An 11,800-nucleotide genomic window follows, 5' to 3' on the forward strand; every position below is an offset into this window, starting at 1 on the left:
CTGACATTCCTTTTAAGATAAAATATGTTTTTCGTTCAGTTCCCCACTCTTTTCTTCCCAGATTTTTTTTACGCCTTAGAGCTACCGAGAAGATAATCGGATTTTTTTGTAAATTGGTTTAATTAAGAAAAGTCAACCTCTGGACCATTGACGTTCGTTGCTTTCTTAGTACAATACTGGTATCCGTATAGTTTTTTTTTTTTCACTACATTCAATTCTACTATCTAACAAAGAGCTGCCCTAGCTAACCTAGAGGTCAAGTCCTAGACCTAAACTGTAGGAATCCAAGAGCATCACCACTTAGGCCTTCTGCTTGCCAATTCAAGCGTCACCTTTAAGCAAATCACTTATGAAAAGTTTGTACATCTCAAACGAGTCAGTTCGTCAGTAATCTTATTTACAGAACTGGAAGCCTGACGGATGGAGTAGATTTCACTTCTCTTTTTTATACCTCCTTGGTACAGTAACTGCCATAATCTCCTCAAAGTATTCATTAAATTGAATCACACTTTTAAGTACTAAATTCATAAATTACATTTTATTATTATATTTACATTAATAATTGAAAAAAAAGAAATCTGCTCATTTTAAAAATAAAAAACAAAATTTACAAAGTAATTTACAAAAAGTACATATAGCAGGTACATAATTTATTTACATTTTCAATGAATCGATAACACATAAACAATACTGGATATTGCCCTGTAATTTATCCCATTCTTTTTGTTGTAGTTCCTGTATTTCTCTTAGACATTCTAATAATTCACTTGAACGTGAGATTATATCACCATGAATTTTCAATAATAATCCAAGGTAAGACTGCGCTAATTCAAAATTTTTATTTGTAATAAACATATAATTTATCACTTTCATGAATTGTTTTATAAGGTTAGTTGAATTTGAAATATCAAATCCAAAAGCGTTTATTTCTGTATATATGGCAGAAGGACCCATATCTTTTAGTCTTAATATTACATTATTATAATCTTCAGTATTAACCGAATTTGCAAGATACTTTGCAAAAGGTGTTTGAGAACTGAATGCATCCAATGAAACTGATTTTATTCGTTCTTCTTCCGATGGTGCACTAGCTAAATCAAACTTTATATCCATTGATGCTATCGTTGGCAGGAAAAATGGAGCAGCTTCGGTCACAACCGGATCTTTAGGTTTATTGCGAGATTTTATTAAATCTGTAATTAAAATAAAATATACAGAATAGATTGTTATGGTTAAAATATGAATAATTAAAAAATATATATTGAAGATGTAGTTGGATAATTGATGCAGGATAATATCGAACTGATGTCTTGGCAGTTACCCTTTATTGAATACCTTAAAATAGGGCATTCTCAATAATTTTACACAGGTAAAAGTTTTATACTTTCATTCAGAAATTTCGATGGTAGCAGGGTGAGATGGAAATGGGGATTATAACATTCAAGATTCGACTAAACATCTTTACCACGACCAATAATGATTATTGAGTGAAAACAAAATCTCTTTACATATATAGTACATTAAACAATTTACTTAATTAAGCTATAAAACTACAGCGTAAAATTTAAGGCCGAGTTTAAGGTTTTAAAGTTGCTACATTAAATCAAAATACAAAACAAACAACTTACCAATATCTAACAGATTAGCCCAACGTGCAGATGACAAACCAGACAGAGTTATAAGACTTTCAATTTGTTCGGGTGATTTATCACACGAATCATCTTCTTGATCACTTTCGTCTCCTTCTACTTCAATGGCCGCCTCGACACCGGTAGAATGAGGAAGTGTTAGAAGTGGAGCTTCTTCATCTTCTTTAATTGGTTTTAAGGAAACATGCGAAAAGAGGGTTTTGTTGGTCCACAAAAAAATGCCAAGATAACTGACATGAGTAGTAGCAAGATATTGCCCAGAAGGAGACATTGTCAATGATGTGCAGGGGGAATCTACCTAAAAATACAACATTAAGCAAATCTAAGTTTTGTAAATTAAAACTCATTTCAATCATAAAATTACGTTAAAATTAATTGTTAACAAAAGATGTGCAGCTAGAGATCAAATGCTTACTGCTCGTACTTTAAACAGTCATAGGACTCTCTCTTACTCCAGTTTAAATAAAAAAGAATATTGTTTATCGTTTTTGTGACCGTTCATTGTTCATTCCAAAAGTAAGAAATATTATTGTCAATTTCAGCTATAATTTTTTGCCAAGCATTCAACCTACGGACTACATAAGACATCTTTAGAGCTTATGCTTGTTGGCAATTATTTTCTACATTTTTTTGGAATGTCTTCTGTCCTGACTGTCTAGGTACTGTAAACCTTTAGGTAAGTACCTTCTGTAAACGTTGTAAACACATTTCGATCAAGTACTACCTTGTAAATGATGAAATTGATAGGGGTAACCTTGTACTTCAATATGCAGTCACAATAAACCAATTAGGAGTCTTAACCAAGTCAGTTTGTACTATTTTATTTGAGGAATTATTAGTGTTTGAACATACAGATAATTTAATAACAAAAAAATTGTGTTTTTACAGTTATAATTTTTATTTTATATTTTGGGAGTTAATAGTAGAAGGCACCCAGATTGAAGGGGTGTTGATAACAAGTAGTATTTGTGCACCTTAAGAATAATAGATGAATTTATATATTTTATAGTGTTTTGGATTTACTTAGAGTAGTTCAATGTTAATTATAATTAACAAAAATGTACAAAATATATAGAAATCAAAAACTTATATTGCCCTATAACCTCGCAGTAGTTAAAAGTAATTATAGTAACTAGCATTTTAGTATTAAAGAAAAAACTATTAATCATTCATAGTTGAAATACCTTGAAAATGTCGATAAGAGTAGAAGTAGGAATATCCCAAGTACGAATCGTTCTATCAATGGAAGCTGTTATTATCCATCTAGCATCAGGACTGAAGGCCACATCAGTGATTTGAGCTGTATGTCCAGAGAATTTTCTAACTACTTTTTTAGTCTCGACATCCACGAGTACAACATAAAAGTCGTCTAGGATAATCCCAATAAGGGAACTCTCTCCATGAGTGCGGAAAAAAGAAATCGGAGATCCTAAGGTTACCCTTACGCATTTAGCCACACCTACAAAAAGTATCAAATCAAAATAGAATATTGAGATTCCTCAAAATTAAGAAAGTCAAATGAAAATAAATATATGGACTTACATGTCGATCCAGTTTTGGAAACAAACTCCCAAAATTTGACCAAGCCACCGTTACAACCACTTATTGTAAACTGATTAAGGGTATCCACAGTCACTCCTCTTATTTGACCTTTATGCGCGGCAGGATCTCCATAAGTACAGCGATGCAATCCTGACTGAATATTGAACCTATCCACATGTCCCGAACTGTAACCAACAACCACAAAGTTTCCACATTGAGTAACATGCACACTTGTAGCAGAAACGGTAAATTTTTCTCTTCCATTGCTCCACCGCTCAGGCAGCAGTTTATGATCACCCATTCTCCTTTTATCGTAACTCCACGTTGTTACTAGTGGTTTTCCTACGTGCATTGTGGCAATATTATCCCATTCTCTAGCTCTCGCAGTAGAAAATGAAAACTCCGTAATATCTGGCATAAATGACGAGTGCTCTTTTTTCTTAGAAGCTTTTCTATTATACACCGCTTTACCCATACTGTAATTCATGCTTTCATTGATAACATTAAATACACGAAGAGTTCCACCTCCGGAGCATAATAAGTGATTTTCATTTCCAAGATAAAAACGTACGTGACTGGGTTGACTTTCATGACCCTCCCTCTTTCTAAGAAGTCTAGCACCTTTATCTGGTTTGTCAAATATCCACATTTTTACAGAATTATCAGGGGATGACGTGATCATTAATTGGTCACCGGCTAAACAAACTATTGATGCTACCAAACCACAATGAGCGTTAAGAATTTGGTTAGCTACTTTTTTTTCTTCAAGATCCCAAATCACTATATGACCCAAAACTGTTCCTGAAACCATTATAGGAGGTCCGTCAGTTCTAAAAGACAAGGAGGTGACTGGCCCCCAATCTTGCTTAAATTCAATTATAGTTTCATCAAATTTTAAATTGTGTAGAATTATTCTTCCATCTCCTAAACCTACACCTACAACATCTAAAGCTGGTGCTTGTTCCAACACTGTTATAGGTGCTGTCCATCCATCAAATGAAAATACTAATTTTGAAGCTTTAAAATTCCAAAGTTGCATTGTACCTTGTTCACTACCTAACAGTATTTTGTTCATATATGTGAGGGGATGAACTATAGCACTAATTTTGAAAGTTTGAATGTCAAATGTGAGTTCTAGAAATAATTCTTGAAGAGTGATAACCCACACTTTCAAAATATTACTGTCATCCACTGAAACTAGAAACTGCCCTAAAGGCAATAGTAAATGTACAGTACTTGCATGTCCATTGAATGTACTTGAGATAAATGAACTCCGTTTCCAACAATGTATTGTGGATCCTGCTGCCGTAAATATACGCCTTCCTTGTGCGGTGAGACATGATATATCTTCTTCAGTTTGATCACTTACCGTTAAAAGTGACAAATGATTAGAACCGTAAGAATGTAAGGCTTTCCCCACACATGTCACAATCACTGTTTCTTGTCTTATGGGAATATAACGGGTAATACAAGGTATATGGTTACTCACGTATCCAAGAGCTCGATTTTTAAGAAATATTTTACTTGATTGAGGCATGTTTAAGAAAACATATTTAGATTGCTAAATTGTATGCCTGCCCACGTGGGTAAAACTATAACCTGATAATTTACTGAATGAAAAATGTTGTTACCATCCCTCTGGAAAATCAAGGGTTTTAAAATCAATACAAAAAATCGATACTAGTTATCTTCAAAGTTCAAATTACCCAGAAAGAAAACACTTATAAAACTGATTTACACAGCATGCGTATGTCTTTATTATTCCAGAGAGAGGTACTTTGTTAGTCAAGTGATTTTTGTTACATTTAATATATCGCTGATTGAACTTCCGATCGATTAGCGTTAGTTGAGAGAGTTGTTAAGGTTATAGAGCTGTTCCTGGTTGCCTGTTGATGTTGAGCTTTCCATGAGCTGTAGTCACACTCGATGCTGATTAGCACATGTTAAGTACAAAATTAAAAAAGTTAAGTGATTAAATTAAAATTAGTTTGTAATGAGTCTTCAACAAAGATTACTAAGAAAAAAAATAAGGAAGAGAGAAGCAAAGAAACTCCAACTTCTTAATCGAAAGTCAAGTAAGTCAGTTTTTTTCATAAACCATATAGCTTTCAACTCTTTATACCAATTTTTTATGTGTTGCAGATAATGTACAGGAAACAGATAATGAAGATGTTCAAAATGTTTCTCATGAAGGTATTTTTTTTTTTGCAATTAAGTAATTATGTTGACGTTTCTCTGTTTATCATTATCAACTAACTTATATATCGTAGAACTAAAGAAGAAAAGGCCGTACTTCAATGTAACTGATCAAAATATTGAAGAAAATAGAGTCAATAATGATGTTCATAACGAGGTTGTTGGGAAAAGTAAGTTGTGAGCCTTGTACAAATTTTTCTGTTAATTGTTCTGTTTTGCAAAATTTGGATTTAATTTTTATATTTTTCTAGTTAAGAAGAAGAAAATCCAAATAAAACCAGATAATGAAATTTTTGGTAAACAAAATCGAGAAAACGAATCCGATCTGAGTTTAAATAATCAATCAAGGGAAAGTGATGGAAATACTAACGAGGAAGTGATTGAAGACGACAGTATAAGTAAGATGTTTTTTCTGCAGTCAAATACAAGAAAATATTTTTAATTGAATCGGAATGTTTTTGCATATCATTTTTCCCATACACATTTCCTTCTGTTGTCAGTAACATGTGTTTTTTCACGTAGGGAAAAAGAAGAAAAATAAATTTAAAAAAAATGTTTCTGGAGAAGTTAATGGCCTTCAAAATGATATAGCTGAAAACAGAAATATACATAATTTAACCAATGAAAATGAGGAAATGAACGATTCAGGACAAATATCAGATATTGGAAGTTGCAGTAAGATTTTATTCGCGATCGCTATAATAAGCGAAAAATGATAATCCTTTACCTTTGTGCCATTTATAACATTTTTCTTTCAGTGCCTGGCAGCAGTGTAGGCCTAGAGGTATTAAGCAGTAGAGAGTTTAAATCTTTGGAAGGTAAAGTAAGTGATGGTACTTTAAAAGCTGTTGAAGAGATGGGCTTTACTACTATGACTGAGATACAATCTCGTGCAATACCACCACTTTTGGAAGGTCGAGATCTTATTGGTGCGGCCAAAACAGGATCTGGAAAGACTTTAGCTTTTCTTATACCAGCTATTGAACTTATGGTCAAAATAGGATTTACCTATAGAAATGGTAATTAACTCTCTCTTAATATTCAAAATGTGGTTTTTAGGGTGTAGGTTTTAAAATCGGCTTTATCACTTTGCTAACCTTTTGGCACTGAATGAAATATGATCCATATTTCAAAGTTTATGAGTGACCACGTTTGTTGTCGTTATCAATTTTATTATTGATGTCTCTCTCGTGTTTCATTCTTTTTTCTAAATACTACGAAGTAGATCGATTGTTGCGATATATAAAGCCTGCCTAAGGCAGGTAAAAATATTTTTTTTTTCTTACTTTACTCTGTGCGATGTTACTTTTATTTGTTGTTTTTCCCAGTACGTGTGACATGCGTTAATTTCAGTTACTGTCTGCCTTAACTACATGTCAAGGGCCTGTATTTACATGGGGTCCTTGATCCTTGATATTTTCTCATAGCACACCAGCAGACATTATCAGCCACTGGTATCCAAAACGGTTGGCAAATAGAGAAGGAGAGTTTTCGGAACCTACACCTATAAAATAGAGTTCTTACTCCTAATTTCATATTGATATTAAGGAACAAATGTAATTTTTGTTAAAAATAAGATTTTTTTAAAACAAATATCTATTAATTCGAACGTTTAATAACTTTATTTGCGAACCGAATTTTGTCCTTATCGAATAATTTAATATTTTTGTTACAGGCACAGGTTGTATAATATTGTCACCAACTAGAGAGTTATCTATGCAGACTTTCGGCGTTCTCCAAGAAATTATGAAATACCACCGCCATACTTATGGTCTGGTTATGGGAGGCTCTAGTAGGGAAGCTGAAGCTAAAAAATTATCCAATGGTAATTATTTTTCAGATTGTAACTTCCAGTTTTATTATTGATTGAAAGTTTTTGTTTTTTTACTATCTCTGTGCCCAAGGGATTACTATTTGAAATTGAGTTTAAATGTTTGAAATCTGCGGTATAAAAATAAATAAAAAATAAAATTTAAAAGATATTGTCTTATGTGATCTTATGTATAAGCGGAATGTCTCAATAAATTCATACATTTTGGGGTATTAATTCGCTTCTAATAGGGTTTTGACCTAAATTTTAAATTCTTAATTTTTTAGAAAAGGGTTTCACCCAATTTCTTTAAAAATTGAATATTGTATATCCATTTTATGCCGGCCATTTCATTTGGTATGTTTTTATATATGTTACACCGCTTTTCTCTACACATGTGATTGTGTCCGCACGTTTTAAGGATAGAAAGTTTCAATTTAATGTTTCTTACTTATATTTAAGTAGCTTCTGATTACTATAGCAAAGCTTATTTGCTCTAATCGTTATTAGTCGTCAGTATAAGTGTTTATTTGGTGTAATAATGTATGTCACTATGCTAGGGCCACTGATGAAAGTTTTTTTTTCGAAGAATTGAACCTGATTAAAGATTCTATAATAAATGGAGTTGAGAATTAAGCGTTTGCTGTATCTTAAATGAAAGAGCATCTATGAAAACTTATGACAGTGTTCACAGCAGTTTTGTATTTTATTTGTAGGAGTCAACATACTTGTGGCAACTCCTGGTCGACTTCTAGACCATCTTCAAAATACACCTCAATTTTTGTACAAAAACCTACAGTGTCTCATTATTGATGAAGCGGATCGAATTTTAGAAATAGGATTTGAAGAGGAGCTTAAACAAATTATTAACTTACTTCCAAGTAAATTTTGATAATTTTTTTTTTTGGCTTGTTTGCTTAGAAACTAACTTTGCCAGTTCAAGAACTGAATTTTAAAAATTGTTCCAGAGAGAAGACAGACTATGATGTTCAGTGCTACATCGACTAGAAAAATGGATGATCTTGCAAAATTAGCCGTTAAAAAGGAACCAGTTTACGTTGGTGTGCATGATTCATTGGATAAGGCAACAGTGGAAGGTTTAGAACAAGGTATGTAGTTATGAGACGTGTGGTCTCAGCAAACAACCAGGTACTTTTTTAAATGTGTTTTTATTATTTACTTTCTTTTTGGATTAAATAGAGAAAAGGACCTGCATCTGCCTAAATATCTTGAGTGTAATGTGCAAGAGGTATTAGTAAGATAGTTCCGAAAAGGGTTTATATATAATATGTATATATATACATATATATAATTATGTATATATATGTATATAATGCATTATGGGATTATGTTCTATTCCGCCTTTGATGTGCTGCAAGTCGTTAGGCTTTACAACTTTTCTGTTTTGTAACGACTTGCAATGAACTTAGATTTTGACACTTCTCGATTTAAAAAAACTAATAATAATTTTAAAAAAAATTGCCAGGTTATGTGCTGTGCCCATCTGAGAAGAGATTTCTCCTATTGTTTACATTTTTGAAAAAGAATAGAAAGAAAAAAGTGATGGTATTCTTCAGTTCTTGCATGGCGGTCAAATTTTATGATGAACTACTTAATTACATTGATTTACCTGTAATGAGCATTCACGTGAGTATTTCTAGTGATTACACAAATTACTTTACAAAAAAAACAATGCTTCAATTTTATATTTCTGGAAATGAAACTTCTAAATAATTGGGCAGAGCAACGTAACATTAGTTCCCTTGAGAGAAGGAACTAACCCTGTTCTCTGCTAAGAAACCATTTACACTTATGGAATCAAGTTTGCGATCTTTTGAAGACTCAGAATTTTGTTTTGTTGTGAATTATAGTGAATTTAATGTGATAGCCTAATTCTGAAACTTCTTTTAATTTTTCTGTTATTAAATATTTTTTCATAACCACCCGTCCCTCCAAAAAAAAACAAGAGCTCGATTTCTAAAAACCAGGGGAGACTTAAAAGATCGTAGAGGTAAAAATAGAATTTCAAAGATCGTTAAAAAAAATACATATTTGGAATGCCAAAATGAAAAGTAGTATCATAACTATGTGAATAAAATGTAAAACACATTTTTTTGAATTAAAGCTAATTTTAAATAAATGTTTCCAATTGTTTAGGGAAAACAGATACAAACTAAACGCACATCAACGTTCTTCAGATTTTGTAATGCTGAAACTGGTATACTTCTGTGCACAGATGTAGCAGCTAGAGGTCTTGATATACCTGCTGTTGATTGGATAGTTCAGTTTGATCCACCTGATGATCCAAAAGTTAGTATTATATTGCATTAGTAGGATGTATTATTTACTTTCCATTATCTATAATTTTTAAATAAACTTTGAAATGGTTTTTCAAAAAATTTTAATCTCTGTTTTTAAATTTTAGGAATATATTCATCGAGTGGGAAGAACTGCTAGAGGAGAAGGTGGTAAGGGGCATGCTTTGCTGATCTTAAGACCGGAAGAAGTAGGTTTCTTGCGTTATCTTAAACAAGCTAAGATACCGCTCAATGAATTTGAATTTTCATGGAATAAAATAGCAGATATTCAAGCACAGGTAATGGAAGTGTAGTCTGATATGAACATATTATTTACCAGAGCATCAGAATTTGGAGCCTCGTGTGTTTCAGAAGTAATAATACTGCCCATCTCTTGATTAGATAGGCCCAAAACCTTCTAGAAAGATAAAATCAGCTGTCGGGCTCAAAACCGAGGCCTGATCACTGATTAATTTCTTTTTTTTTATAAAGTTGATTTCATAAAATGATTATTGATTTTTGTACTGTTATTCGTGAATCTCACTGGTAAATAATTTTTAAAAAGGCCAAACAAAATCATTTCGGCTTTTTATTATATACTTCTGACTTAGGCGCCACGGTAGCCGAGCTGGTTAAGAAGCGAGACCTGCAAAGTTAATATGCATTGTGGTTCTGGGTTCGATTCCCGGTCTTGGCCTTGGATTTTATTTAATGGTTAAATGAGAAATAAGTAAAGTACGTTTGCAAGTCGCCTCAGTCCACGACACCTAGTAAATGGTAGTTGGTTGGACGTTAAGCCCCGTCTGAAAAAATAGGCGATTACTTTAATTTACTTTTACTTTATACATCTGACTTCAGTATTTTTTATGTGAGTCTTGTCTGTATTAAGCGGACATTGTTCTGGGAATAATAACTGCTCGAATAGCATTCTGTAGATGCCCTCTGTGATAACGCAAGTGGTTGAAGAAATAGCAAGTTTCTGTTTCCGAAATGATTTCGAATACTTCATTTTAATTAAACCTCATTTGGTTGTTTACAAATAATCATAATTTAAACTCTATATCTTGTAATAATTTCTTACAAGCTGACAAATAATAGCGTATTCCATTTGAAAGAATAAAGTTTTAGCAGTTACATTAGATAGTCCATTGAATAAGGTTTGTATGTCCATTCATGAATAGATGATAATTAACAATAAAGATGTCGAGAAGTCCAGGTACATGTTGTCAACCATTTCATTTCCAATCGGCATTTATAAATATTTTATTTCTCTTGTTTCAGCTTGAAAAACTTATGTCATCAAACTATTTCTTGAATCGTTCTGGAAAAGATGGTTTTAAAAGTTATGTAAGAGCGTATGATTCACATCATTTGAAAGATATTTTTGACATAAGTACACTTAATTTGACTAATGTTGCCAAATCTTTTGGTTTCACTGTGCCACCAGCAGTTGATTTACGTATCCTTTAAAAATAATATTTTATGAAGAATTAATTTATTTTTGCTGCGATTTTTATTTTTTCATTATTAGACTTTTTTAAACATTATTTTTGAATAATTAAAATTACCTTGGAAAATCTTCCTTAACCCATAATTTTCAGAAATGTCAGCTAATAAAAATTCTAGACCGAGGAAAAGAACTGGTGGCGGAGGTTTTGGTTACTTCAATAGAATGAATAAGTATGAGAAAAAATTACCAAGATTTACACAACCAAGACCTCGATAATATTTTATATAATGGAAATTTATTTTGCAAGAACAATTTTGTTAATTGTAATTGCATAATGTACACAGTATAAATACATTTTTTATTTTACTTTTAGTACAATTGCTTAAATTCCTTCTTTTCTAAACCAAACACTATAATTTTGAAGACAACGGATGAGAAAAAAATTATACGAGAAAATGGTTCAAAATATTAACTTCATATGAGTAGAATTTCAATTTAATTTTGAAAACTACTTCTTCAAGAGAAGAGAGAGAATATCTTGTACGCCTTTAATTAGAAAATAATATGGTTTCCAAAGATTACATTGTCTTCAGTCAGTTGTCCAAAGTAATATCTCATCGATTTCAGAGGAAATTTTTAGGAAAACAATTGTATAAATAAACAGTTGTAGTAATTTTTTCGATCAAATCTGTCCCAGTGTACTATAACCCATATTTGGCCATGACTTCCACAGTAATGGTGCTCAAACGTTTTCAGTGTATGGATATTATGTATAGTATTTATTCAAGAATTTATGTATTAGAAGATAGTAAACCTACGAAGTCCGGAAAATGGAAATATTGTGAATAACAATCAA

The 11,800-nt window shown here is 32.1% G+C and overlaps 2 protein-coding genes across 2 annotated transcripts; one reads left to right on the plus strand and one right to left on the minus strand.

Moving 5' to 3' along the window:
• Window positions 1-516: 516 nt before the first annotated feature.
• On the minus strand, window positions 517-4,863 carry LOC141458932 (WD repeat-containing protein 36). Its single transcript, XM_074137519.1, has 4 exons — window positions 3,192-4,863; window positions 2,834-3,108; window positions 1,629-1,947; window positions 517-1,193 (listed from the first exon to the last, which is right to left on the minus strand). The coding sequence occupies exons 1-4, from the start codon at window positions 4,726-4,728 to the stop codon at window positions 655-657; spliced, it is 2,670 nt and encodes an 889-aa protein (XP_073993620.1). The 5' UTR covers window positions 4,729-4,863; the 3' UTR covers window positions 517-654.
• Window positions 4,864-5,044: 181 nt separating this feature from the next.
• On the plus strand, window positions 5,045-11,310 carry pit (probable ATP-dependent RNA helicase pitchoune). The gene is made up of 14 exons (XM_074137520.1): window positions 5,045-5,266; window positions 5,334-5,384; window positions 5,462-5,557; window positions 5,639-5,785; window positions 5,910-6,062; window positions 6,146-6,406; window positions 7,063-7,212; window positions 7,914-8,078; window positions 8,166-8,306; window positions 8,684-8,844; window positions 9,355-9,507; window positions 9,623-9,793; window positions 10,776-10,953; window positions 11,096-11,310. Exons 1-14 carry the CDS (start codon window positions 5,185-5,187, stop codon window positions 11,218-11,220), a joined length of 2,034 nt encoding a protein of 677 aa, XP_073993621.1. The 5' UTR covers window positions 5,045-5,184; the 3' UTR covers window positions 11,221-11,310.
• Window positions 11,311-11,800: the final 490 nt, after the last annotated feature.

This window comes from Rhodnius prolixus, unplaced genomic scaffold, assembly GCF_049639745.1.
Source record: "Rhodnius prolixus isolate KJV_2025 unplaced genomic scaffold, Rpr scaffold_5, whole genome shotgun sequence".
Classification (NCBI taxonomy): Eukaryota; Metazoa; Arthropoda; class Insecta; order Hemiptera; family Reduviidae; genus Rhodnius; species Rhodnius prolixus.

Excerpts from the sequence above, each read along its gene's own strand:
- LOC141458932 (XM_074137519.1), bottom strand. The coding sequence starts at position 4,728 with ATGCCTCAATCAAGTAAAATATTTCTTAAAAATCGAGCTCTTGGATAC. Across the intron at positions 3,109-3,191 it reads TTCCAAAACTGGATCGACAT|GTGTGGCTAAATGCGTAAGG; the intron begins GTAAGTCCATAT and ends TACTTTTTGTAG. Across the intron at positions 1,948-2,833 it reads CTCTTATCGACATTTTCAAG|GTAGATTCCCCCTGCACATC; the intron begins GTATTTCAACTA and ends TTGTATTTTTAG.
- pit (XM_074137520.1), top strand. The coding sequence starts at position 5,185 with ATGAGTCTTCAACAAAGATTACTAAGAAAAAAAATAAGGAAGAGAGAA. Across the intron at positions 5,558-5,638 it reads TAACGAGGTTGTTGGGAAAA|TTAAGAAGAAGAAAATCCAA; the intron begins GTAAGTTGTGAG and ends ATATTTTTCTAG. Across the intron at positions 8,845-9,354 it reads TACCTGTAATGAGCATTCAC|GGAAAACAGATACAAACTAA; the intron begins GTGAGTATTTCT and ends CCAATTGTTTAG.